The sequence below is a fragment of the Oncorhynchus clarkii genome, chromosome 20 (assembly GCF_045791955.1).
Source record: "Oncorhynchus clarkii lewisi isolate Uvic-CL-2024 chromosome 20, UVic_Ocla_1.0, whole genome shotgun sequence".
NCBI classification, from domain to species: Eukaryota; Metazoa; Chordata; class Actinopteri; order Salmoniformes; family Salmonidae; genus Oncorhynchus; species Oncorhynchus clarkii.
This window is the reverse complement of record NC_092166.1, coordinates 63,586,614-63,614,445: the sequence shown is the minus strand read 5'-3', so window position 1 is coordinate 63,614,445 and position 27,832 is coordinate 63,586,614. Positions and strand designations below refer to the sequence as shown.

The 27,832-nt window shown below is 41.9% G+C and overlaps 1 protein-coding gene across 2 annotated transcripts in view; it reads left to right on the top strand.

Annotated features, from left to right (window-relative positions):
• LOC139376694 (histone acetyltransferase p300-like) overlaps positions 1-27,832 on the top strand; it is a 49,809-nt gene that overhangs the window by 4,719 nt on the left and 17,258 nt on the right. For both annotated transcript variants that reach the window (XM_071119556.1, XM_071119557.1), the window contains exons 3-13: positions 17-196; positions 369-669; positions 839-952; positions 2,183-2,422; positions 3,020-3,125; positions 3,294-3,428; positions 14,303-14,420; positions 14,619-14,706; positions 15,071-15,148; positions 26,751-26,833; positions 27,085-27,252. In XM_071119556.1, coding sequence (XP_070975657.1) covers positions 17-196; positions 369-669; positions 839-952; positions 2,183-2,422; positions 3,020-3,125; positions 3,294-3,428; positions 14,303-14,420; positions 14,619-14,706; positions 15,071-15,148; positions 26,751-26,833; positions 27,085-27,252 — 1,611 coding nt within the window. The remainder of the gene's footprint in view (positions 1-16; positions 197-368; positions 670-838; positions 953-2,182; positions 2,423-3,019; positions 3,126-3,293; positions 3,429-14,302; positions 14,421-14,618; positions 14,707-15,070; positions 15,149-26,750; positions 26,834-27,084; positions 27,253-27,832) is intronic.

The following is a 27,832-nucleotide window of genomic DNA, read 5'->3' as shown; positions in this document are numbered from 1 at the left end:
CCCATCCTCTTCTCAGATGGGTATGACGGGTAACCCAGGCCCCTATGGAGTCTCCTACGGTGAGCAGCAGGCAGGCCAGGGCCTGGGGGGAGCAGGGCTGGGCCCTCCGCTTCAGAACAAAGGCTCCATGCCCAACAGCCTGGCCCAGTTCAGCATGGACAAGAAGAGCCAGCCCATGCAGGGCATGGCTGCCATGGTAAGGAAGTTAGCTAGCTAGTCTCCTACCTATCATTTCAAACTTCTGTCATGGATGCTGCCTTTTTGTGTACCAGTCAACCACACTGACCAGCCCTGAACAAACTATCACAGTTGCAGTAACTTGTATATTTTCAATTATTTGATTTCCTCTTCCTGCCCTCTATCCTCAGGCCACACAGCAGTCTGCCACAGGTGTGGGCGGTGGAGCCGTAGGCACTGCAGGGTTGGTCCCCAACGCCCAGGGAGGCCTGGGGCCCGCCGTGTCTGCAGCAGCTGGGGCGCCCCCTACGGCCGACCCCGAGAAGCGCAAGCTGATCCAGCAGCAGCTGGTACTCCTGCTCCATGCACACAAGTGCCAGCGGCGGGAGCAAGCCAACGGGGAGGTGCGCCAGTGCAACTTGCCTCACTGCCGCACCATGAAGAACGTCCTCAACCACATGACCCACTGCCAGGCCGGCAAGTCCTGCCAGGGTGAGCTGATAAGACCCAGAATAGATAGACCTGCAAGATGGTTCCCTGTCACACCTTTACCTAAGATGTGTATGATATTCATCAAGAGCTCTCTGAAGTAATCACCACTATCTTTTTCTCACCCTTTTTCTTTTGCTTGTCTCTGCTCCTTTGTTCTCTCCTTCCTTAGTGGCTCACTGTGCGTCATCCAGACAGATCATCTCTCACTGGAAGAACTGTACGCGGCACGACTGTCCTGTCTGCCTGCCGCTCAAGAATGCCGGGGACAAGAGGAACCAGCAGTGTGAGTGTCTATCTGCCTATCAAACAATACTTTTTTCACTACCCCGCTCTCCCTAAGTCTGTTAGCTGGCTCGTGTAATAGTAGTACACGTCTAGTCTTAGGTTTAGAGAGCCGTCAAGTCTCAACTCATTCAAGTAATGTCTATGGATGTACAGTGTGTTCAGACCCCTTGACTATTTCCACATATTGTTATGTTACCACCTTATTCTAAAATGGATGAAATAAAACATTTTCCTCTTTAATCTACACACAATACCCCATAATGACAAAGCAAAATGTTTTTGCAAATGTTTGAAAAAATAAACAAACCGATACAATATTTACATAAGTATTCAGACCCTTTGCTATGAGACTTGAAATTGTCCACCTGTGGTAAATTCCATTGATTGGACATGATTTGCAAAGGCACATACCTGTCTATATAAGTTTGCACAGTTTACAGTGCATGTCAGAGCAAAAACCAAGCCATGAGGTCGAAGGAATTGTCCGTAGAGCTCCGAGACTGGTGCCGACACAATCCTATCTGGGAAAGGGTACCAGAAGAAGTTTGTAACCACCAAGACTTTTCTTAGAAATGGCTGCATGGCCAAACTGAGCAATTGGGGGAGAAGGGCCTTGGTCAGGGAGGTGACCAACATCCCGATGGTCTCTGACAGCTCCAGAGTTCCTCTGTGGAGATGGGAGAACCTTCCTGAAGGACAAACATCTCTGCAGCACTCCACCAATCAGGCCTTTATTGTAGAGTGGCCAAACGGAAGACACTTCTCAGCGGCAGGGACTGGGAGACTAGTCAGGATCGAGGGAAAGATGAATGGAGCAAAGTACAGAGATCCTTGATGAAAATCTTAGGAGTGCTCAAGACCTCTGACGGGGGTGAATGTTCACCTTCCAACAGGACAACAACCCTAAGCACACAGCCAAGACAACGCAGGAGTGGCATCGGGACAAGTCTCTGAATGTCCTTGAGGCCCAGCCAGAGCCCGGACTTGCACCCGATCGAACATCTCTGGAGAGACCTGAAAATAGCTGTGCAGCAACGATCCCCATCCATCTTGACTGAGCTTGTGAGGATCTGCAGAGAAGAATGGGAGAAACTCTCCAAATACAGGTGTGCCAAGCCTGTAGCGTCATACCGAAGACGACTCGAGGCTGTAATTGCTGTCATAGGTGCTTCAACAAAGTACTAATAAAGGGTCTGAACACTTATTATTAATAATCCTGTCTCTACAGCTCTGCTAGGAGGTGCTGGTGTAGGTCTGGGTAGTTCCCTGGGCTCGGTGCCCGGAGGCCAGCCCAGCTCCGCCAATCTCAACCCCCCCAGCCAGATCGACCCCAGCTCAATTGAAAGGGCCTACGCCGCCCTGGGCCTCACTTACCAGGGCACCCAGATCCAGAGCCAGCCCAACCAGGCTTCTCTGCCCTCACAGGGTCTGCAGGGCCAGCCGGGCATGAGGCCGCTCAACCCTATGGGTAAGCTGTTAGTTGTCTGAAAGATAATAAGGTCTACTGTGTTTTTTACCCCCATTTCAAAGTCCGTGCCTTTAAACATCTGGCTTTTTTTCTTTTTTTTTTCTGACTCCATGCCATAGGTTAGCAAGTGGCCGGGTTCTACATGTTTCAATATTCAGGTGTCCTGTCCCCTTTAAAAAGACAATGCCAGTGTTTTACCTTCGAAAATACAGAGAATAGAGTCCTGTTTTGAGAATTGTGTTATTATTGGTTTAAATAATGTACTACAACAGGAGTGTGCATGGTCCTCTTGGGTTTTGAAGCCGTAACCAGTCTGCCCATAATAGTAAGGTTACACTGTTGCTTTGCCTAACTGAAACCGCCCCCTTTTGTCCACTTTAATGGGAATTACGCACACACGTTTTATTTGTCTGCATTTTGGTGTAGTCTACTTTTTTTCGAGTCACTTGAAAATACAACGTGTGGTGGGAGAAATTTCCATCATTGACTTCTAAGTAATGTTTTAACAACTTTATTCTCATAACCACAAACAAAAGGCCATGTTGAATATTATTTGTGGAAAACCCGTGTGTGTGAATGCTTATTTCACCATGTTAGGTGGTAACCCAATGGGGGTGAATGGAGGAATGGGTGTTTCACCCCAGAACCAGCAGGCCAGCCTGCTGCAGGATACCATGCTCCACCTCAACATGAACTCCCAGGGGTGAGTAGCAGACCTGCCTTAAAATATAATTATTTGCTCTCTTAAATACTTCTACCTGCACTTGATTGAGCATGCTTGGTGCAATAGAATTGTCCCAGAACTGCAAATCTCATCCACCCATCTGACACTTCAGCCAGGCGCAAACTTTGTTCTCTCTGTATGTTCTAGTCTGATGAATGATGCGGGTGGGACGGGTAACATGGGCTCCATGCCCATGGCGACCCCACCCTCTGCAGCGGGTATGAGGAAGAGTTGGCATGAGGACATCACCCAGGACCTGAGGAACCACCTGGTGCACAAACTGTAAGTGGCCGGGAGGGACAATACAGCCTCTGGATGGGACCTAAAAACACCTTGTCTCTGGGGACCCATGCGCCTGTCATCGATGGGGGGAAAAAATGATTCTGCATTTAATAAATTTTGACAACAACCCTCCATAAAGTATTTCATAAACCTTTTTAATTTCCATATGTACTAGGAAGCTAAGTGTTTGTTTCTTGGGCTTCAGGAATGTGACTGATTTGAAAGTATAAGGCATATCAGTGAACAAATGCCGTGGTCAAGGCTACTAGTGGAGCTTACCCGGGTTTTCAAAAGCGCATAGCAGACCGAGAGCCTAATGCTTCTTAGGTAAATCAAATGTTATAGGTCACACACATATATTTAGCAGATGTTGCGGGTGTTGCGAAATGCTTGTGTTCCTCGCTCCAACAGTGCAGTAGTATCCAACCATTCACAATGCACACAAATCTAAAAGAATGGAATTAAGAGCTATACTATAACGAGCAATGTCGGAGTGTTATTGACTAAAATACAGTAGAAAAGAATAGTGTATATACAGTTGAAATCTGAAGTTTACATACACCTTAGCCAAATACATTTAAACTCAGTTTTTTGTAATTCCTGACATTTAATCCTAGTAAAAAATGCCTTGTCTTCGGTCAGTTAGGATCACCACTTCATTTTAAGAATGTGAAATGTTAGAAAAATAGTAGAGAATTATTTATTTCAGCTTTATTTCTTTCATCACATTCCCAGTGGGTCAGAAGTTTACATACTCAATTAGTATTTGGTAGCATTGCCTTTAAATTGTTTTACTTGGGTCAAATGTTTTGGGTAGCCTTCTACAAGCTTCCCACAATAAGTTGGGTGAATTCTGGTCCATTCCTCCTGACAGCTGGTGTAACTGAGTCAGGTTTGTAAGGCCTCCTTGCTCGCAAACGCTTTTTCAGTTCTACCCACACATTTTCTATAAGATTGAGGTCAGGGCTTTGTGATGGCCACTCCAATACCTTGACTTTATTGTCCTTAAGCCATTTGGCCACAACTTTGGAAGTATGCTTGGGGTCATTGTTCATTTGGAAGACCCATTTGCGACCAAGCTTTAACTTCCTGACTGATGTCTTGAGATGTTGCTTCAATATATCCACAATTTTTCTCCCTCGTGATGCCATCTATTTTGTGAAGTGCACCAGTCCCTCCTGCAACAAAGCACCCCACAACATGATGCTGCCACCCCCGTGATTCATGTTTGGGATGGTGTTCTTCGGCTTGCAAACCTAACACCCTTTTTCCTCCAAACATAATGACGGTCATTATGGCCAAACAGTTCTATTTTTGTTTCATCAGACCAGAGGACATTTCTCCAAAAAGTACGATATTTTTCCCCCATGTGCAGTTGCAGACCGTAGTCTGGCTTTTTTATGGCGGTTTTGGAGCAATGGCTTCTTCCTTGCTGAACGGCCTTTCAGGTCATATTGATATTGAACTCGTTTTACTGTGGCTATATACTTTTGTACCTGTTTCCTCCAGCAGCTTCAAAAGGTCCTTTGCTGTTGTTCTGGGATTGATTTGCACTTTTCGCACCAAAGTACGTTCATCTCTAGGAGACAGAACGCGTCTCCTTCCTGAGCGGTATGACGGCTGCGTGGCCCCATGGTGTTAATACTTGCGTACTATTGTTTGTACAGATGAACATGGTACCTTTTCAGGCATTTGGTAATTGCTCCCAAGGATGAACCAGACAAATTGTTTTTTTTTCTGAGGTCTTTGCTGATTTCTTCTGATTTTCCCATGATGTCAAGCAAAGAGGCACTGCTTTTGAAAGGTAGGCCTTGAAATACATCCACAGTTGCACCTCCAATTGACTCAGGCTAACTGACATAATTTATCAGAAGCTTCTAAAGCCATGACATCATTTTCTGGAATTTTCCAAGCTGTTTAAAGGCACAGTCAACTTAGTGTATGTAAACTTCTGACCCACTGGAATTGTGATACCGTGAATTATAAGTGAAATAATCTGTCTGTAAACAATTGTTGGAGAAATTACTTGTGTCATGCACAAAGTAGATGTCCTAACCGACTTGCCAAAACTATAATTTGTTAACAAGAAATGTGTGTAATGGTTGAAAAACGAGTTTTAATGACTCCAACCTATTTAAACTTCCGACTTCAACTGTACATATGAAATGCGTAAAGCTTTATGTAAACATTATTAAAGGATGATTCTATGTACGTAGGGCAGCAGCCTCGAATGTGCAGAGTTGAGTAACATGTTGGTAGCCAGCTAGGGATGGCTAATTAACAGTCTGATGGCCAGTTGAGAGAGAAGCTGTTTTTCAGTCTCTCGGTCCAAGATTTGATGCACCTGTTCTGATCTCGCCTTCTGAATGATGACATGTCGAACAGGCCGTGGCTCGGGTGGTTAATGTACTTTTTGGCCTTCCTGTGGCATCAGGTGCTGTAGATGTCCTGGAGGGCAGGTAGTTTGCCCCCGGTGATACGTTGGGCAGACTGTACCACGCACTGGAGAGCCTTGTGGTTACGGGCAGTGCAGTTGCCGTACCAGGCGGTGATACAGGATGCGCTCTATTGTGCATCTGAAAGTTTCTGAGGGTCTTTGGGGCCAAGCCAAATTTCTTCAGCCTCTTGGGGTTGCAGAGGGGCTGTTGCGCCGCCTTCATTCTCTGTGTGGGTGGACCATTTCAGATTGTCAGTGACATGTTATCCGAGGAACTTGAAGCTTTTCAACTTCTCCACCGCGGTCCTGTGGATAGTGGCGTGCTCCCTCTGTTTCCTGAAGTCCACCATCTGCTCCTTTTGTTGATATGGAGTGAGGGGTTATTTTCCTCGTCATTGTTGGTATGCAAATTGTAGTTGGTCTAGGGTGAAGGTGATATAATCCTTAACTAGCCTCTCAAAGCACTTCATGATGACAGAAGTGATTGCTACAGGGCGATAGTCATTTAGTTCAGTTACCTTTTTGCTTTCTTTGGTAGAGGACATCTTGAAGCAAATGAGGACAGCAGACTGGGATAGGGATGCAGCCTTGCAAGGTTTAACATACTTAAATGTCTTACTCATGTCGGCCACGGAGAACGAGAGCCCACAGTCCTTGGGAGCGTGCCGCGTCGGTGACTCTGTTATCCTCAAAGCGGACGAAGGTGTTTAGCTTGTCCGGGAGCAAGATGTCGGTGTCCGACGATGCTGGTTTTCCCTTTTTCTAATCATTGATTGTTTGTAGACCCTGCCACATACATCTCTAGGGATGCAACGGTGCACCGTATGTTATCGAACTGTTCGGTACACCTCCTAAGGTTCAATACACACACATGAACTGCGGCTTGTGGATGTTAGGGGGCTCCTGAGGGCTGACCAACTTTACTTCACAGCGACGTCTCAATTTAGTGACCGCAACCCCCCCCTTAAACAACTAATGGATGATTTGCAATGACATTTCAGTAGGAAACATCCCTGAAGGGGCCCCATGTAGAATGGGGAAACGAAAAAAAAATACTCTCTCAGCTCCATGACAATGGCTAGCGAGAGAGGGAAGCCAATTTGAAGAGGCACCGACATCTTTTAAATCCTCTGTGTTGGAACATTTTAGATTCAGCGTTCAATACGATGAAGAGGATAAGAAGACTTTTAACAAAGTACAGTCTGCAAGCATTGCTTTGCCACTGTTGGCTACTCAAGTGTAAACACTTCTAACGTGTCGCCGCCATCACCTGGCCATATCCCTTGCAGGTGGAGCTGGAGCAAGCAGAGTCCACTCGTTAGCGAAAACACAATGTCGCAACACAACAATGTATTCCATCAACAATTTGTGACAAATTCAGAAAAACCAAGAAATTATGAAAGCAGTGGGGGTATTCGTAGCCAAAGACTTGCAGTCCCAGTCGGTGGTTACTGACTTGGGATTTCGTCATCTGATCTTTAAAAATGTAACCGCGTTACGATGTCCCCTCCCGCACACATTTCAGCAGCATAGTAATTCCCAAACTCTGAAACATCACAGAGAAATTGAAAAAGGATGTCTGTCAATTCAATCTAGCTCTCTCCACTGATAGTTGGACCTCCAGAGCAACTCAAAGCTACTTCGCTGTGACGGATCACTATGTTCTGGATTGGGAGATGACGAGCTACAGGTTGTCAAAGCTTAGAATAGTTGTTAGTTTTTCTATGCTTGATTTCATACAGTAGAGACAGAAACCAGGCCTAGTCAGTCATGCTGCCATTTTTCAGAATGGAAAGTAGTTTTTTTTTGTCTGAGTTTATTATAAAGATACCGAAATGTACCATTACCGTGGCCCACAAACTGATACATAGCATATGTCCACTTTACCATTGCATCCCTTTGTCTGAGCTGTTGAATTGCGACTCCACTGACTCTGTATTGACGTTTTGCCTGTTTGCTGTCTCCACGTTTTGAGTAGGTTTTAATAGTCAGTGGGAGCAACATCGCCTATTCACTTCCTGATGAACTGAGTCACTGTCCGTGTATACGTCAATGTTATTCTGAGGCATCCCGGAACATATCTCAGTCCGTGTAATCAAAAGGATCTTTAACTTCTTATGGCTGCCATCCCGTGAAAAGATAATTGTCATCAACAACCGCTGAATTGCATAGCGCCACATTCAAATAATATTACTAAAAATATTTATATTCATGACATCACAAGTGCAATATAGCGAAACACAGCGTAGACTTTTGTTAATCCACCTGTCGTGTCAGATTTTGAAAATATGCCTTACAGTGAAAGCAATCCAAGCATTTAAGTTTATCGATCGCTCAACAAAACATTATGTACACCTAGCATCAAGTAGCTTGGTCACAAATCAGAAAAGCAATCAAATTAATAGTTTACCTTTGATCTTCGGATGTTTTCACTCACGAGACTCCCAGTTACACAATAAATGTGCCTTTTGTTCCATAAAGATTATTTTTTATATCCAAAATACCTCCGTTTGTTTGGCGCGTTATGTTCAGAAATCCACAGGAAAGAGCGGTCACGACAACTCAGACAAATTCCAAATGGTATCCGTAATGTCCACAGAAACATGTCAAATGTTTTTTTTATAATCAATGCTCAGGTTGTTTTTAAAATATATAATTGATGATATATCAACCCCAACTGTCTTTTTCTGTCGGAGAGGGAAAGGCAATGGCTGCCCAAACTCTGTTACGCATACAAAACGCTGCTGGCACCCGGCCATACAATGACGAGATGTTATCTTTCTCGCTCATTTTTCAAAATAAAAGCCTGAAACTGTCTAAAGACTGACACCTTGAGGAAGCGATAGGAAAAGGCATCTGGTTGATATCCCTTTAAATGGCGCAAAGGCCGGCTATGGAATATGGAGTTTTCAAAATAGAAGCCACTTCCTGGTTTGATTTTCCTCAGGGTTTTGCCTGCAATATCAGTTCTGTTCTACTCACAGACAATATTTTGACAGTTTTGGAAACTTTAGAGTTTTCTATCCAATACTAATAATAATATGCATATATTAGCAACTGAGACTGAAGAGCAGGCCATTTAGTTTGGGCAACTGATTGGTCAGACCAGTGTTGAATAGACTTCCTGTTTGAGTTTCTGCCTATAGGAAGGGAGGAGCAAAATGGAGTTGCGATCTGATTTGCCGAACGGAGGACAGGGATGGCCTTATAGCCATTCCGGAAGTGGGAGTAACAGTGGTCAAGCATTTTTGCAGCACGAGTACTACAGGCAATGTGTTGTTTTGGTAGCCTTTTCCAGCTACAACAATATAACAATATTCCTGTCTGCGCAATGTACTGAGAATCCAGCTAGCTGTTTGGAAGTGGACAGTATATCCCAGAGAGAGCCATGATTCAGTTAAACCGAGTATGTTACATTTCCTAATGTCTCTTTGGAAGAGGTCCTCGCCATGAGCTTGTCTACTTTATTATCCAGAGTCTGAACATTAGCAAGTAATATACTCGGAAGTGGTGGATGGTGTAAACCTCTTCTCCGCCAGAAGCATCTTGGAGCAGCCTCGGGAATAACTTCAATTTGGGGGGGTATGAACATAGGCTCCAACTTGGGAAAGTCGTAATGCTGGTGAGTTACCGCCGCTCTGATATCCAAAAGTTATTTCCGGCTGTATGTATTAACCCCAAAAACGTTCTGTGCTAATAATGTAAGAAATAGCCAAACCCCAAAAAAGAATACTGCAGTTGTTCAGAAGCAGAGCTGCCATGACACATTCTTTGAGTTTTAATTTACAAATTATCTATACACCGACGTGTCCGTTACCAGGATGGTAAAACGGCTTGATCGCCGTAGCAACATCAGGGGAACTGGGCTGAAGGGTTTGGTGCTTCAAATACAGCAGTTCTGCAACATCTTTAATTGAGCCTCTCATTCGCCTTAATTGCCGGCCTCAACATGTTACAGATGGATGAACTGTATAGGAAACTCTGGGGACATGTCTGGATGCATGCAGATATCATATTTAGCTGACAACTGCTCTTGAGGGGTTGAACAAAACAAGCAGTTTGCGATTTTGTTCATACTGTTGAATCTGCATTTGAGTTGTGGTTGCAATATCAACAGTCCCTTATCTCTGGTATACAGTGCATTCAGAAAGTATTAAGTCCCCTAGACTCTTTACATATTTTGTTATGTTACAGCCTTACTCAAATTGATTAAATAAAAATGTTCCTCATCAATCTACACACAATCCCAGTTTTTTAGAATTGTATGCAAATGTATACCTAAAATGACTTTTTTATTAAGACCCAAAGTGATGAGACTCGAAATTGAGCTCCGGTGCAATCGGGGGAGAAGGGCCTTGGCCAGGGAGGTGACCAAGAACCCGACGATAACTCTGACAGAGCTCCAGAGTTCCTCAGAGATGGGAGAACCTTCCAGAAGGACAACCATCTCTGCAGCACTCCACCAATCAGGCCTTTATGGTAGAATGGCCAGACGAAGCCACTCCTAAGTAAAAGGCACATGACAGACCGCTTGGAGTTTGCCCAAAGAACTCTGACCATGAGAAACAAGATTCTTTGGTCTGATGAAACCAAGATTGAACTCTTTAGGCTGAATGCCAAGTGTCACGTCTGGAGGAATCCTGGCACCATCCCTACAGTGAAGAATGGTAGTGGTAGCATCATGCTGTGGGAATGTTTTTCAGCAGCAGGGACTGGGAGACTAGTCAGGATTCAGGGAAAGATTAACGGCACAAAGTACAGAAATCCTTGATGAAAACCTGCTGCGGAGCACTCAGGACCTCAGACTGGGGCGACGGTTCACCTTCCAGCAGGACAACGAAATCCAAGACAACGCAGGAGTGTCTTCGGGACAAGTCTCTGAATGTCCTTGAGGGGTCCAGCCAAAGCCCGGACTTGAACCCCATCGGACATCTTTGGAGAGACCTTAAAATAGCTGTGCTGCATTCAACCTGACAGAGCTTGAGAGGATCTGCAGAAAATAATGTATTTGTGGAGATAATACCAGAGTCTGTAAATGCTGTATAAGGTGCTTCAACCAAGTAGTGAGTGAAATTTGAATACTTATGTAAATGTGATTAGATTTTTTTATTTTTATATAAATTTGCAAACATTTCTAAAACCCTGTGTTGCTTTGTCATTTATGGGCTATTGGTTGTAGATTAATTAAGGAATATATTTTAAAAAATCAATTTTAGGATAAGGCTGTAACGGAACGATGTGGAAAAAGTCAAGGGGTCATAGTTTCCGAATTCACTGTATCTTGGCATGCATCGTTCAAGACAGAGTGTGCGTTGTGTCAATTGCGCTACACACAAAATCTCAGGAAAGACTGTCTGGGTTGCCAATAAGCAGTATAGAAAACAGTTTGGCAGTGGACCTGGGCCTACAGGCTGTGGTGAAAACAGTTAAAAAAAGGACTTCATGAGATCATGGTAGTCTCAAATTGAATTTAATTTACTTTAAATATTGCAGCCCTTTTGTGTGGGTTATTAGCCAGGCAACCTGCTGAGTTCAATGTAGATTGTGCCTGAATTTATCCTCAAGCAGACTACTTTTTTCCTAATTGATAGGCTATTTGATTTGTATTTTCTTTACAAGGTTTATAAATGGTAGCTAAATATATTATATACAGTTGAAGTTGGAAGTTTACATACTGGAGTCATTAACTAGTTTTTTAACCACTCCACAAACTTCTTGTGAACGAACTATAGTTTTGGCAAGTCGGTTAGGACATCTACTTTGCGCATGACACAAGTAATTTTTCTAACAATTGTTTACAGACAGATTATTTCACTTAGAATTCACCATGTCACAATTCCAGTGGGTCAGAAGTTTACATACACTAAGATGACTGCCTTTACACAGCTTGGAAAATTCCAGAAAATCATGTCATGGCTTTAGAAGCTTTTGATAAGCTAATTGACATAATTGGAGGTGTGGATGTATTTCAAGGCCTACCTTGAAACTTCAAATCAGCCAAGACCTCAGAAAAAAATTGTAGACCGTCACAAGTCTGGTTCATCCTTGGAAGCAATTTCCAAACGACGGACGGTACCATGTTCATCTGTACAAACAATAGTACGCAAGTATAAACACCATGGGACCACTCAGCCGTCATACCGCTCAGGAAGGAGGCGCGTTCTGTCTCCTTGAGACGATAAAGTATGTAGAAAAGATAAAGGAGCTATTTGTTATCTTAGAACTAACAATCACCTAAATAAAAACTAGACTCGGGGAGAACCTAAAAAAAAAAATCATGGCATGGGGACCCCATTGATTTGTATAATATTTGAGTCACTCAGGTGGCTGATGCCATGTATAAGGACATGGCAAAATGTGAAGAATTGCAGGAAAAAAAGCTTTAAAAACTGCAACATTGTCTCTGCGGCCAAGAGGGCCTATATTTTTTGGGGTCAGAAGTTTGTGCCATTGGCCATGCCCAATGCTTTGCCACCACTGTAAGAACATTGGAAAATGTAGTTGCTAGACAAATAGTCAATACACTGAACAAAAATTTAAACGCTACATGTTATGCCTTGGTTCCATCTGGACAAGCGGAATACCTATGTAAGAATTATGTTTATTGACTATAGCTCAACATTCAACACCATAGTACTCTCCAAGCTCATCATTAAGCTTGAGGCCCTGGATCTGAACCCGGCCCTGTGCAATTGGGTCCTGGACTTCCTGACCCCCCCCCTCCTCCTCTGATCCTCAACACTGGGGCCCCACAAGGGTGCGTGGCTCAGCCCCCTCCTGTACTCCCTGTTCACCCATGACTGCGTGGCCATGTACGCCTCCAACTCAATCATCAAGTTTGCAGACGACTCAACAGTAGTAGGCTTGATTACCATCGATGACGAGACCGCCTACAGAGAGTGGGTGACGGCTCTGGGAGTGTGGTGCCGGGAAAATGACCTCTCACTCAACTTCAACAAAACAAGGGAGATGATCATGGACTTCAGGAAACAGCAGAGGGAACACCCCCCCCCCGTCCACGTCCACGTCGAAGGGACAGTGGAGAAGGAGGAAGGCTTTAAGTTCCTAGGTGTACACATTTGACAAACTGAAATGGTCCACCCACACAGACAGTGTGGTGAAGAAGGTGCAACGGAGCCTCTTCAACCTCAGGAGGCTAAAGGAATTTGGCTTGTCACCTTAAACCCTCACAAACTTTTACAGATGCACAATTGAAAGCATCCCGTCTGGCTGTATCACTGCCTGGTATGGCAACTGCACCGCCCTCAACCTCAGGGCTCTCCAGAGGGTGGTGCGGTCTGCCCAACTCATCAACAGAGGCAAACTACCTACCCTCCAGTACACCTACAGCACCCGATGTCACAGGAAGGCCAAAAAGAGAATTAAGGACAACTACCACCCGGGCCACTACATGTTCACCCTGCTATCATCCAGAAGGCGAGGTCAGTACAGGTGCATCAAAGCTGGTACAGAGAGACCTCTATCTCAAGGCCACCAGACTGTTAAACAGGCATCACTAGCACATTAGAGGCTGCTGCCTATTGGCATAGACTAGAAATCACTGGCCATTTTAAGGAATGGAACATTAGTCTTTTGAGTAAAGCCAGATATGTAAACATTATTAATCTCATACTGTTTTTCTATACTATTCTACTGTATCTTAGTCCGTTCCACTCTGACATCGCTCGTCCATGTGTGTATATAGTCTTAATTCATTCCATCTTAGATGTGTGTTTTTAGGTATATGTTGTGTATTTTGTTAGATATTACTGCACCGTCGAAGCTAGAAGCACAGGAATTTCAGTACACCCGCAATAACATCTGCTAATCATCTGAATGTGACCAATAAAATTGTATTTGTTTCATGAGCTGAAATTGAAGATCCCACACTCACAAAGCATATTCTTTTGTGCTAAAATTAGTTTACATCTCTGTTAGTGAGAATTTCTCCTTTGCCGAGATTATCTAGCCACTTGACAGGTGTGGCATATCAAGAAGCTGATTTAAACAGCACAATCATTACACAGGTGCACCTAGTGCTGGGGACCAAAGGCCACTATAAAATGTACCGTTTTGTCACAACACAATTCCACAGATGTCTCAAGTTTTGAGGGAGTGTGGCAATTGGCATGAACAGGCCACAGTTTCACAGTAAACTCACATCCTCTGATCCATGCAGCGTACAACTATAGAAAACAGACTGACAAACACTCATCACGTTCACCACTGTCAACCAGCTCAGACACAGCAAGCTGTGATTCAGTCCACTTACAACACACTTCACTGCTCTATCTCCCCTAACATTCCTCTAAAAGGATTATCTCAGTGGAACAAAATAAAAGTTAAAACGGGTTTGTTTTAACTAAAATTTGCTTTACATTGTACTCTCGTTCATATATCCACCCCCAGTTTCCATAATGTCTGTTTCTCTGTGTAGGGTGCAAGCCATCTTCCCGACCCCGGACCCCGCTGCTCTGAAAGACCGGCGGATGGAGAACCTGGTGGCGTACGCTAGGAAGGTGGAGGGGGACATGTATGAGTCAGCCAACAGCAGGGTAAGCTGCTACACTGAGTAAAGATGCTATTTTACTGAATTTCTGAGTGTGGGACCAACTTCAGACCATACTGCCTGGAATAAAAATAAACTACTGTATTGTTTTGTCTATTCCTATGGTCTAATTTTCCCCCTCTCCTTTACACAATTACCTCACTGTCTCCTTCACGCTTTCTTAATTTCTGATTCCTCTTCCCAGGCGGAGTACTACCACCTGTTGGCTGAGAAGATCTATAAGATCCAAAAGGAATTGGAGGAGAAGAGGCGAACGCGGCTCCAAAAGCAGGGTATGTTGATGTCTACATCAGGGCACAGAACAGTTTTGGGACATAAAAATACTAAATTGCCAAGAATTCAGCAAAATTAGATTAATTCAGGAAATCTGTTTTGAAGTATTTCTACAAATAAAGAGGTGATCGTGTTTCAATGTAATCAAGGTATGATGTTATTTTCAAATACGTTTTAGTTTTGGACTTGTGGTCATTTTGCTGGGTTCAAAATTGTATAATTATGTTCTGGCCACCTGACCATCTGCTCGGACAAAACTCGTCCCATTGCTGAGTCTAGTTGCCTACCCCTGCTTTATAGTGCGATAACAGCAAGACATCCTCTCTTCCTTATCTCCATCTTCTCACCTCTGCACTCCTACAGATGGTCCCCTCCCTGACCCCTCTCTGGTGCGGCCCGGTGGACCCAACCAGATGGTGACTAGGATGCAGAATCCGGCAGGTGAGTCCATGGGGCCAAGAGAGGGGGGTTGCCACACAGAGACACAACATTACTGGGCTGGTTTGTGTTTTAAGCTGGCACTGTATGGTTGCTGTCTTGCGAGCTCCGAAACAACTGCTATTTTGTGATTCCTTTTGGTGTTTATCTTCTTTACGGAATGTATCCGCTATCAGTTCTTATGATCGACAAGAACTTTTGGACATCAGATCGTCAGTTTCTAACTTCAATTCTGACATCGACTCATCTGCTTTGGGTTCTTTGTGTACCTCCAACCCAGTCTTCAGGCTACCCAAGAGGAAATGTGGGTTAAAAAGAGGCAGGAGAGCAGCGTCCTGGTGAGACTAATGCTAAGGGAAAACCAGACACCACTTCCCTCCATTCTGTTGAAGTCTGTTTTCTGAAACATGGGTTTCAGACAAGATTCCCCCGTGGCTTTCCAACTTGATGGATTATCCATTCCCTGAGTGAACAGGACATTGGATTAAAGGAAATCCAGAGTAGGGGTATGTCTCTTCATCAACAACAAATGGTGTGCAGAATTTAGTGCAGTGCAAGTCTCAACCTATTGTTCACCCGTCTTGGAATACCTCATGGTCAAATGTTGACCCTTCTACCATCCGAGAGTTTTCATCTGTTATCGTGACTGCTGTATATGGGTATTTCTATAAATAAAGGGGCCAATGTGTGACATCGGTATCTAAATTTCAAAATGGTTTGATATACAGTACCAGTCAAGTTTGGACACCTACTCATTCAGGAGTTTTTATTTTTACTATTTACTACATTGTAGAATAACAGTGAAGTCATCAAAACTATGAAATAACACAATCATGTAACCAAAAATGTGTTAGACAAAAATATATTTGAGATTCTTCAAAGTAGCCACCCTTTGCCTTGACAGCTTTGCACACTCTTGGTGTTCTCTCAACTGGCTTCATGAAGTAGTCACCTGGAATGCATTTCAATTAACAGGTGTGCCTTAACTTCTTACGGCTAGGGTTTCCGTTTTCCGTGACAACATTCCACTGAAAAGGCAGAGCGTGAAATTCATTTTTTTTTTTTTACAAATGTAACTTCCATACATTCACAAGTGCAATACACCAAATTAAAGCTTTACTTCTTGTTAATCTACCCATCATAACCGATTTCAAAAAGGCTTTACAGGTAAAGCACACCATATGATTATGTTAGGTCAGAGCCTAGTCACAAACACATCCAGCCAAAGAGAGGAGTCACAAAAAGCAGAAATAGAGAGAATGAATCACTAACCTTTTATCATCAGATGGCACTCATAGGACTTCATGTTAACCAATACATGTTTGTTTTGTTCGATAAAGTTCATATTTATATCCAAAAATCTGTTTATATTGGTGCTTTATGGTCAGTAATGTTGTGCCTCGAAAACATCTGGCGAATTTTCAGAGCTACATGAATTTACAGAAATAGCAATAAACATTGCTAAAAGATACAAGTATTATGCACAGAATTATAGATATACTTCTCAATGCAACCGCTGTGTCAGATTTTAAAAAAGGAACGAAAGAAAATGGAAACCATGCAATAATCTGAGTTCGGCGCTCAGACACAAAAACAAGCCATGTTGTGGAGTCAACAAAAGTCAGAAATAGCGTTATAAATATTCACTTACCTTTGATCTTCATCGGAATGCACTCCCAGGAATCCCAGTTCCACAATAAATTGTTTGTTTTGTTCGATAAAGTCCATTTATGTCCAAATACCTCCTTTTGTTAGCGCGTTTAGTAAACAAATCCAAACTCACGAGGCGCGGTCAAGTCCAGGCGAAAGTTCAGATGAAAAGTTCAAAAGTTATATTACAGTTCATAGAAACATGTCAAAAGATGTATAGAATCAATCTTTAGGGTAATTTTATCATAAATCTTCAATGTTCCAACCGGAAAATTCCTTTGTCTTTAGAATTGCAATGGAACGGAGGTCGCTCTCACGGGTACGCGCGTGATCAGCTCATGCCACTCTGGCAGACCTCTGGTTGAATCAGCTCTCATTCGCCCCCACTTCACTGTAGAAGCCTCAAACAACGTTCTAAAGACTGTTGACATCTAGTGGAAGCCTTAGGAAGTGCAATATGACCCCATAGACACTGTATATTCGATAGGCAATGAGTTAAAACCTACAAACCTCAGATTTCCCACTTCCTGGTTGGATTTTTTTCTCAGGTTTTCACTTGCCATACGAGTTCTGTTATACTCAGACATCATTCAAACAGTTTTTTTTCTATCCAATACTACTAATAATATGCATATATTAGCTTCTGGGCCTGAGTTGCAGGAAGTTTACACTGGGCACGCTTTTCATCCGAATGTGAAAATGCTGCCCCCTATTCCAAACAGATTAAAAGTTAATTTGTGGAATTTCTTTCCTCAACTTCTTATGGTATAGGGGACGGTTGCGTCCCACCTGGGAAAAAAACTGGGAAAATGCAGTGTGGCAAATTCCAAAAATGATATAAAAATAAAACTTTCATTAAATCACACATGTAAGATACTCAATTAAAGCTACACTCGTTGTGAATCCAGCCAACATGTCAGATTTTAAAAAGGCTTTTCGGCGAAAGCATAAGAAGCTATTATCTGATGACAGCACAATGTCAACAAAGAGTAGCATATTTCAACCCTGCAGGCGCTACACAAAACACTGAAATAAAATATAAAAACATGTATTACCTTTGACAGGCTTCTTTTGTTGGCACTCCAATATGTCGCATCAACATCACAATTGGTCCTTTTGTTCGATTAATTCCGTCCATATATATCCAAATGTCCATTTATTTGACGCGTTTGATCCAGAAAAAAACAGCTTCCAAAAAACGCAACGTCTCTACAAAATATTTCAAAAGTTGCCTATAAACTTTGCCAAAATATTTCAAGCTACTTTTGTAATACAACTTTAGGTATTTTTAAACGTTAATAATCTATCAAATTGTAGATGGCGCAATCTGTTTTCAATACAGGAAGTAAACAAACCATGCTCCTTTTTACATCTTGCGCAACTCTCAATAGTGTAACGTTGTTCATGGATGTGCTTCTTCATTGCACAAATGAATAACCTCAACCAAATTCCAAAGACTGGTGACATCCAATGGAAGCGGTAGGAACTGAAAACAGGTTTCTAAGAAATATCCCATGGCAATGACATCTCAGGGAACAGAAGGAGGCAAAAAACAAAAAACATTCTGAACAGTTAGTCCTCTGGGTTTTGCCTGCTACATAAGTTATGTTACTCACAGACATGATTCAAACAGTTTTAGAAACTTCAGAGTGTTTTCTATCCAAATCTATGAATAATATGCATATCTTATATTCCTGGCATGAGTAGCAGTAAATTGAAATTGGGCACGCTATTTATCCAAAAGTGAAAATGCTGCCCCCTATACCTTAACAGGTTAATGCATTTGAGCCAATCGGATGTGTAGTGACAAGGTAGGGGTGGTATACAGAAGATCGCCCTGTTTGGTAAAAGACCAAGTCCATATTATGGCAAGAACAGCTCAAATAAGCAAAGAGAAACGACAGTCCATTACTTTAGGACATGAGAAATTTCAAGAACTTTGAAAAAGTATAAGTGCAGTGGCAAAAACCATCAAGCGCTATGATGACACTTGCTCTCATGAGGACCGCCACAGAAAAGATGACCCAGGGCTCCCGAGTGGCGCAGTGGTCTAAGGCACTGTATCTCAGTGCAAGAGGTGTCACTACAGTCCCTGTTCAGAATCCAGGCTGTATCCCTTCCGGCCGTGATTGGGAGTTCCATAGGGTGGCGCACAATTGTCCCAGCGTCGTCTGGGGTAGGCCGTCATTGTCAATAAGAATTTGTTTTTAACTGACTTGCTTAGTTAAAGGTTTAAGTAAAAAAGTTCTGTTGCAGAGTCATTAGTTACCAGCATTAGAAAATGCAGCCCAAAATAAATGCTTCAGAGTTCAAGTAACAGACACATCTCAATATCAACTGTTCAGAGAGACTGCGTGAATCAGGCCTTCATGGTCGAATTGCTGCAAAGATACCGCTAACGTCCCACCTGTAACGTCCCACCTGACCAACATCCAGTGAAAGTGCAGGGCGCCAAATTCAAACAAATTTCATAATTAAAATTCCTCAAACATGCATGTATTATACACCATTTTAAAGAAACTTGTTAATCCCACCACATTGTCCGATTTTCAAAAAGGCTTTACGACAAAAGCATACCATGCGATTATGTTAGGTCAGTACATAGTCACAAAAAAACAGCCATTTTTCCAGCCAAAGAGAGGAGTCACAAAAAGCAGAAATGGAGAGAAAATTAATCACTAACCTTTGATCTTCATCAGATGGCACTCATAGGACTTCATGTTACACAATACATAATTGTTTGTTCGATAAAGTGAATATTTATATCCAAACATCTGTTTACTTTGGCGTGTTATGTTTTGCCTCCAAAACATCCGGTGAAAGTGCAGAGAGCCACTTCAATTTACAGAACTACTCATCATAAATGTTGATGAAAATACAACTGTTATGCATGGAATTAAAGATATACTTCTTCGTAATGCAACCGCTGTGTCAGATTTCAAAAAAAATCTTTACAGAAAAAGCACACCATGGAATAATCTGAGTACAGTGCTCAGAGACCAAAACAAGCAATACAGATACCCGCCATGTTATGGAGTCAACAAAAGTCAGAAATATCATTATAAATATTCACTTACCTTTGATCTTCATCAGAATGCACTCCCAGGAATCCCAATTCTACAATAAATGATAGTTTTGTTCGATTAAATTCCTAAATTTATGTCCAAATATCTCCTTTTTGTTCGCATTTAGTACAGTAGTCCAAATGCGCAGGCACTAGGTCCAGACAAAGTCAAAAAAGTTATATTTCAGTTTGTAGAAACATGTCAAACGATGTACATAATCAATCTTCAGGATGTTTTTATCATAAATCTTCAATAATGTTTCAACTGGAGAATTCCTTTGTCTTTAGGAACAGAGCTAACGCTCGCGGACTGAGCACATGGCCTTCTGGCAGACCCATGACTCAATCAGCTCTCATTCTCCCCCACTTAACAGTAGAAGCCTGAAACAAGGTTCTAAAGACTGTTGACATCTAGTGGAAGCCTTAGGAAGTGCAATATGACCCCACAGACACTATATATTGGATAGGCTAAGACTCAAACCTACAAACCTCAGATTTCCAACTTCCTGGTTGGATTTTTTTTCTCAGGTTTTCACCTGCCAAATGAGTTCTGTTTTACTCAGACCTCATTCAAACATTTTTAGAAACTTCAGAGTGTTTTCTATCCAATACTACTAATAATATGCATATATTAGCTTCTGGGCCTGAGTAGCAGGAAGTTTACTCTGGGCACGCTTTTCATCCGAATGTGAAAATCCTACCCCAAAGAAGTTAAAGGACACCAATAAGAAGAAGAGACTTGCTTGGGCCAAGAAACATGAGCAATGTACATGGTGGAAACTGGTGGAAATCTGTCCTTTGGTCAGATGAGTCCAAATGAGAGATTTTTGGTTCTAACCTGCGTGTCCGATACGCAGAGTAGGTGAACAGATCTCCGCATGTGTGGTTCCCACCGTAGAGCATGGAGGAGGTGGTTTGATGGTGTAGGGGTGCTTTGCTGGAGACACTGTCTGTGATTTATTTAGAATTCAATGCACACTTAACCAGCATGGCTACCACAGCATTCTGCAGTGATACACCATCCCATCTGGTTTGCGCTTAGTGGGACTATCATTTTGTTTTTCAACAGGACAATAACCCAACATACCTCCAGGGTGTGAAGGGCTATTTGACCAAGAAGGAGAGTGATGGAATGCTGCATCAGATGACCTGGCCTCCACAATCACCCGACCTCAACCCAATTGAGATGGTTTGGGATGAGTTGGACCGCAGAGTGAAGGAAAAGCAGCCAACAAGTGCGTAGCATATGTGGTAACTCCTTCAAGACTGTTGGAAAATCATTCCAGGTGAAGCTGGTTGAGAGAATGCCAAGAGTGTGCAAAGCTGTCATCAAGTCAAAGGGTGGCTACTTTGAAGAATCTCAAATATAAAATCTATTTGAATGTTTACTTTTTTTGGTTACTACATGATTCTATGTTTCATAGTTTTTATGTCTTCACTATTATTCCACAATGTCAAAAATAGTAAATATAAATAAAAACCCTTGAATGAGTAGGCGTCAACCTTTTACTGGTGCTGTACGTTTAAATGTGATTTTCTTGCAGTTTCACATGTATAGTTACAGGAATAAGAGTTTAGATGGGCACAATGAGACCATAACGCCTAGCAACAACAAAACATATACGTGTAATTTTTTTTGTTATGCCTAGTAGTTGGGTCTGTTTGCTTTAGTCAACTTCTCTATCATTTATAGCCAGGCTAAACCTTCCAGAAGAATGAAAAAGATCATCAGCAGCTTTTTTTTAATAGTTCATAAAATAATTTCTTACAATAATTATAATACATTGGGTTCCGTCAAAACATGAACAATAATGAAATCATTCATCAGTACACTTCAAGCTTTGTGTGTGTGAACTAGACATCACATTTATTGTTTCCTCTACTCCTTGCTTCTCCTTTAAAGTGCGTTGGAGCCCAATATGCTTTGAGCGGGAGTTGAGGAATGGATGAAACGAGGAGAATCTCTATTGCGTTTCCTTCATTTCTCATGTCCTCTCGCCGCCTAGATTAAAAGGGGGGGGGACCTCTGACCTTCTCATGCAATGGGTTTTGAGAAGGAGACGAGGATGCAACAAATTGTATTTTACCTTTTTATTTATCTAGATAAGTCAGTTAAGAACAAATTCTTATTTTCAATTAAAGAAATGCAATCCCAAGGACATAGGAAGCAAGTATTTGACAGCAAATTTCTGACACGGGATGGGCATTTGACCAAAGGCGGCACTGGGTAAAAACTGCATTTCTTTATGGCAACTGTGTAACAATGCCTAATTTATCAACCATTACAGATAACCTATCCTAATTGCTAAATTGCCTCTCTAATCAATTTAACTAGGAAAGTCAGTTAAGAACAAATTCTTATTTACAATGATGTCCTAGGAACAGTGGGTTCAGGGGCAGAACAACATATTTTTACCTTGTTAGCTCGGGGATTCAATGCAGCAACCTGCTGCCCCCAGTATATATTCAGTCAAAATGTATTGAAACTTATTAGCTGGCTTATATTTTATAAGCTTTAAAAAAGTAGTAACCTCAGCAGTGTGGGGCTTGCTTGTAGAAGCCTGTGGTTGTGCAATGGCATAGCCTTGTTTTGTTAATTTAGCAGACAATTATTTCCTTTATCACAGTCCAGACACCTTTTTTTATAGTAAAAAAAACAACCCCAGGATATAATAAATGAAATAGGACATAATAGTGCGAAGTGATTTGCATCTCATCTGGAACAGTTATTCTTAGTGATTATTTGAAACGTGGCTCAATTTGGCAAGTTGAAAAACACTTTTCAGGGTTACAAACCCAAATCTGTCTTTTTGATATACAGATTTAATTGAAGGAACCTGAGTAATAAACTTTCTGTATGGATTAGCAATTCTGCATTGAACACTGCATGGGGATATCTGTTTTGCGAGTCGGCCTAAGCTTAATGATTCTGATAAATACTTTGTTTTACAAAGACATGTTATTGTATATTTTCAGTGGAACCTGTATGTTTAGGGGGGTAATAGCCTAGGCTAACCAATTCTAAATACCACTAGCAGTTCGTAAAGTTGTCACTAACGTTAGTTGCCACAGAGTCATAAACCCTGTCTGATTTTAAACCTAACCCTAACCACACTGTTAACCTTAAGACCAAAAAGCAATACATGTATGAATATTTATGATCTAGCCAATTTTGACTGGCTGTGGTAAGTAGCCTAAGCGGATAATGACGCAATTATTCCAAAACTACAGCTCATTGTTGCAACACCCACATTTCCCTACTTCAGTCAACCAGTCAATTTAGAATTTGTGATTAAACTGTTGTCATTTGGCAAGGACTATAGCTTGTGTATCCCATCTGTTCTATACGTTTTTTATAGGCATTTATTTATTTAGGCGCACACTGTGTGGCGGGAGCAGTCGTAACTCAATTGCATGAGACAGGGAAAAGGGAATTTGGGGAGCAGAAGTGTGATGCTTGGTACATTCATATATTTTTTTTTGTGTCCCTCAAATGCCAAAATGGAACACTAGTGTCAAAGCAAGTTAATGTAGACTTACGGCAATTTCTTACAAACAGTTTTACAGTATTTGAGAAAGATGTTAAACATCGACCGTTCAAGTACTCGATTTCTCAATCCCATTCCTATGACCGACTGAGCTACCATAATTCCCATGGCCTGTCAAGAAGCAGCCCCTAGTCCCTACAGCCCAGAGTATAGACACTTGTTGAGATCTGAGAGGGATTGATGGGTGGTAACATAGTGAGAGCTACCCTCTGATAGGCTTGGTGGAATTTTTGTGATATTGGTTACACCTGTCCAATTTTCTCAGATCTCCACAAGTGTCTATGGGTTGTTTCTGGACTCTACAACCCTTCGGAGTGTGGTGGACCTACACCTCCACAGTTAAGGCATTCGTTGGATGTTTAATTCTATTGCTATACACACAGATTTGCACAGGTGTAAGCTGGACACACCCACTACACCCTATCAGACTGATGTGACGGTTCTGAGTAGCTGGAGACCTGTTGTAAATAGATATTTTGTTTTAATTTTTGTTTAATTATACATGTTTGTTGTACACACCTTGCTTCGTTCCAGCTAGTTATATGTGCAACCACTGACTAGGGCAAGTCTCTAGTCTAGCAATAGATGCTGGTTTTGGCTGTATAGCATTTTAAAAAATATAAATTTTATTTAACTATCCAAGTCATTTAAGAACATTCTTATTTACAATGACGGCCTAGGAACAGTGGGTTAACTGCCTTGTTCAGGGGCAGAACGACAGATTTTTACCTTGTCAGCTCGGGGATTCGATCTAGCAACCTTTCGGTTACTGGCCCAACGCTCGAACCACTAGGCTACCTGCCACCCCAAATTTAATACGATTAACAGTGGATGGATAGGATATCAGTCAGTTAACCATTTAAGGTACTAACAGTTCATTAATAAGTCAATACACACTATCTTATGCAGAAAACATACCTTATCAATGCACGGTAAGGCAGTTATTAATTAACAGATCTATAGAAGGGAGCTAGAAGGGTGCCCTTCTACTTTGAAAGGACGGGAAGTGTTGGCTATGCGCTTGACCAGGCAATTAACCCCACCCACATTTGAACATTGAAATATCACGTTTTTTGGGTTTATATGCGAAAATGAAAAACAAGCCATTTAAAAATGTTCAATTCCTGTTAAACAAAACAAGTTCACATTCTCAAATGCTCTGTATAAACTCGGATAACAAACGATCAAAATGTACACTAATCTTACTTCAGGAATTTTGATTTGTCGTCCACAAAGTAGGCTAATTATCTTGACCGCTGTAACAACATAGACGTCAATGTTCTGTCGATCCTCGAGATCACCATTAATTGCTGCACCTGGCTGTTAAATCGCATGCAGTATCACACAAGCTCTTTATGACTTGACTGTCATTCAGAAAATCCTGATGTTGCTTGATAGTGTCCCCGCGTAACTAAACAGCTAGACATCAAATGCACATCAAATCACTTATGCGTAATTATTGAAAAACCCCGTTAATGGTGGTAGGGATTTTTAAACTTTTAAAAAATGTAATCATAAAATGTACCCTTTTCTGTTTGAAGCATTTTTGCATTCACATACGTTGTTTTAGATACGTGTGCCAATAAACTGTTTTTACACCGTAACATGGGGAGATATGAAATGTTAAGTGGTATCCATACAAAAAGAGTGACAAATATCTAGGCATTTCACAGGATCAAGGTCGAAGTGTAATTCAATTGTTAAATGCTTAGTATATGATATTACAAACAGCAGTATAGGAACGTGTTTTGTCACATGATTTATGCCAAATCTGTGAAGACTCCAAGCATGAGAAAGGGTTTAAACAGAGGTTTTGATTCCACTCATGAATTATATTGAATGTATCTATGTTCCCAGTTTCTTATTGTATTCACATAGGGGAAAATTAATTTATTATTAACTTGGAAACCGTTCCAAACAGTTATCCACTACAAGAAATGCTCATTGGTACTGTATGAGGCTATAAAGGAGCAAAGAAACCATGCACCCGGAGGCTGCTTTTCTTGTTGCCAGTGATTTTGATTCCGTGTCACTAAAGCCTTGTTCACATTGACCATTTTGAAATAACTCATATGTCCAATTTTAGAAACATGGAATCTAATTGTGGTAGGTGGTTTAAAGTCGATACAAGTCTGTTTCCTAGCCATGTGACTTGTCTGAAGGGTCAAATGATTTATTTGGCATTTCTTGTTGCTTGTTGCTTATTGTAGCCATGTTAGCAAATGACTGCTGTCTGAACACACATCCGATTTGGTCACTTGTAATTTTCTCTTTTGGACTGTCAGTATTTCAAAACGGATTTGAAAAACAAAACAAAACATTAGGGCCTGCAGTGTGAACAAGGCTTTAGACATGTGATGCCCAACTTCTATCAACACGTCTCCTTCGCCACTAGGGGTGATGACGCCCTAGGCCACTATTACTCAACCCACAAGCAAGCATACAAGGCCCTCCCTTGTCCCCTCTTGGGCAAATCAGTTCATGGTTCTATACTCCTGCTTCCTGTTTACAAACCGATGCTTTAACAGGAAGTACCCATGATGCGCTCTGTAGAGAAATGCTCCATCGAAGTGGAGGCTATGCTGCAGGACTGCTTTGTTAGCGCTGACTGGAATATGTTCTGCGACTCTGCCGATGGCATCGACGAGCTAATCCCCTCCGTTGCCGGCTTCATCAGGAAATGCATCGCCGACGTTGTCCCCACAGTGAAACAGTTTGCTGCTTCCCCAATCAAAAGTACATACACCATTTAGACCGACTGCATTCAGCCACGGGCCAATTTCTTGAGAGGATGGTCGGGGGGCTGGAACATAATAACAAGTCATTTGTGGACTGCAAGAAGCCTAAACAGATATATTATTTGACTGAAACATAATAATTTCAAACCTTGCATACATTTGTATACGATCACGTCTCCATGTGTGGGAATACTGGGGAACAGATTTCCAACATTAAAATCACTTGGAGCTGATTTCCTGTTTTTTACAATCTTATGTCCAACAATAAAAACAAAACTAATTGCTCAACTTGGGAGCCCAAATGAAACCATCGGGCTTGCCAGTTGGGGAACCCTGATTCACACAGAAGTCAGTGTAGACCGATCCAGCTTTGAGGACCAGCTCATGAGCTAAATCATCAGCAGATTTTAATTTGGAATGAAAAATTAATGTGTTTATGCAACATGTGAGTGCATTGACTCGTTCTCTAATCAAACCGAATCTCACCGACTCGTTTCAAACTAAAACGTATCATATCCCATGTAGCCTCAAAGGGAAATATGCATATCCCTAATTGCTACACTAGCGGTGTTCTCTGTATGCTCCTCACGGCTGTTTTTCTTCAGGTATGAACCAGTTCAACCAGATGGGGATGCAGTCTATGGGCCAGAGGTCCACCCCTCCTCTCCCCCTCACACCCATCAACCAGGTCAGAGTGCTCATCAAGGCTTTACATGCACTTAATGTGCATAAGCTTTTCTTTTGAAAATAAACCATTATACCCAAATATAAAAGTTTGAGTCTTCAATAGATCTTATAGACCTATTCCATTGCAAGAGGAACCATATGTCATAGCACTAATGTATACATTGATGCCACATACAGTGTAATCCCTAGTATCCAAAGTGTCAAAGGACTAATATAAGTTCTATTCTAAACCATGTCTGTTGTCTCCTGCAGATGGGCATGGGGAACCCCAGGATGGGCCAGCCCAACGTGGGCCAGAACCAGTACCTTCCCCAGGGACAGTTCCCAGGCTCCAGCCCAGGACCAGGCCTCGGCACGGGGCAGCCCGGCATGGCACAGCCTGGTATGAACCAGCAAGGCAACCAGGGAGGCATGGCACAGGTGAGAGAAGTGGAAGTATGTGGTCTATGTCGATGGACAGATTGGGTACGCAAAAAGTATTGGTGCTTGACCATACGAGGGCTTCAATGCTATTTGTTTTAATTAGGGTTATAAACTACCCAAAGTTTACTAAAGTTGCTTGAGTTTTGTCATTTTTGTAATTGCCCAGTCCAATGGGATTTAATTTTTTTTTTAAATAAAATTATTTCCACACTCCGTTTGGAATACTACTGTGATATTGTGAAAATTATAATGCCCTTTTAGTGTAAGAGCTCTAGAAGGGCTAGTTTTCAGTTTACCTATTCCAGACACTCCTAGCTAAATTCTTGCTTGAGAAATTGCTCTTTGCTAAGCTATTTTAATTTATTTGACCATTGTTTTCAATTAAAAATCACATTAAGGTATTTATTTGTTACCCAGAAATGATTTATTAATGAAAGGATGTTATCAACAATGACATACTTTCCAATGAACTCTGCAACTCTTCCAACTATTAACTTTTTTTCACAACTGCCACCAATTTGGTTTCAAAACATTTACAACACATATTGACAGGGTCAAATGTGTGTAAACAAACAAT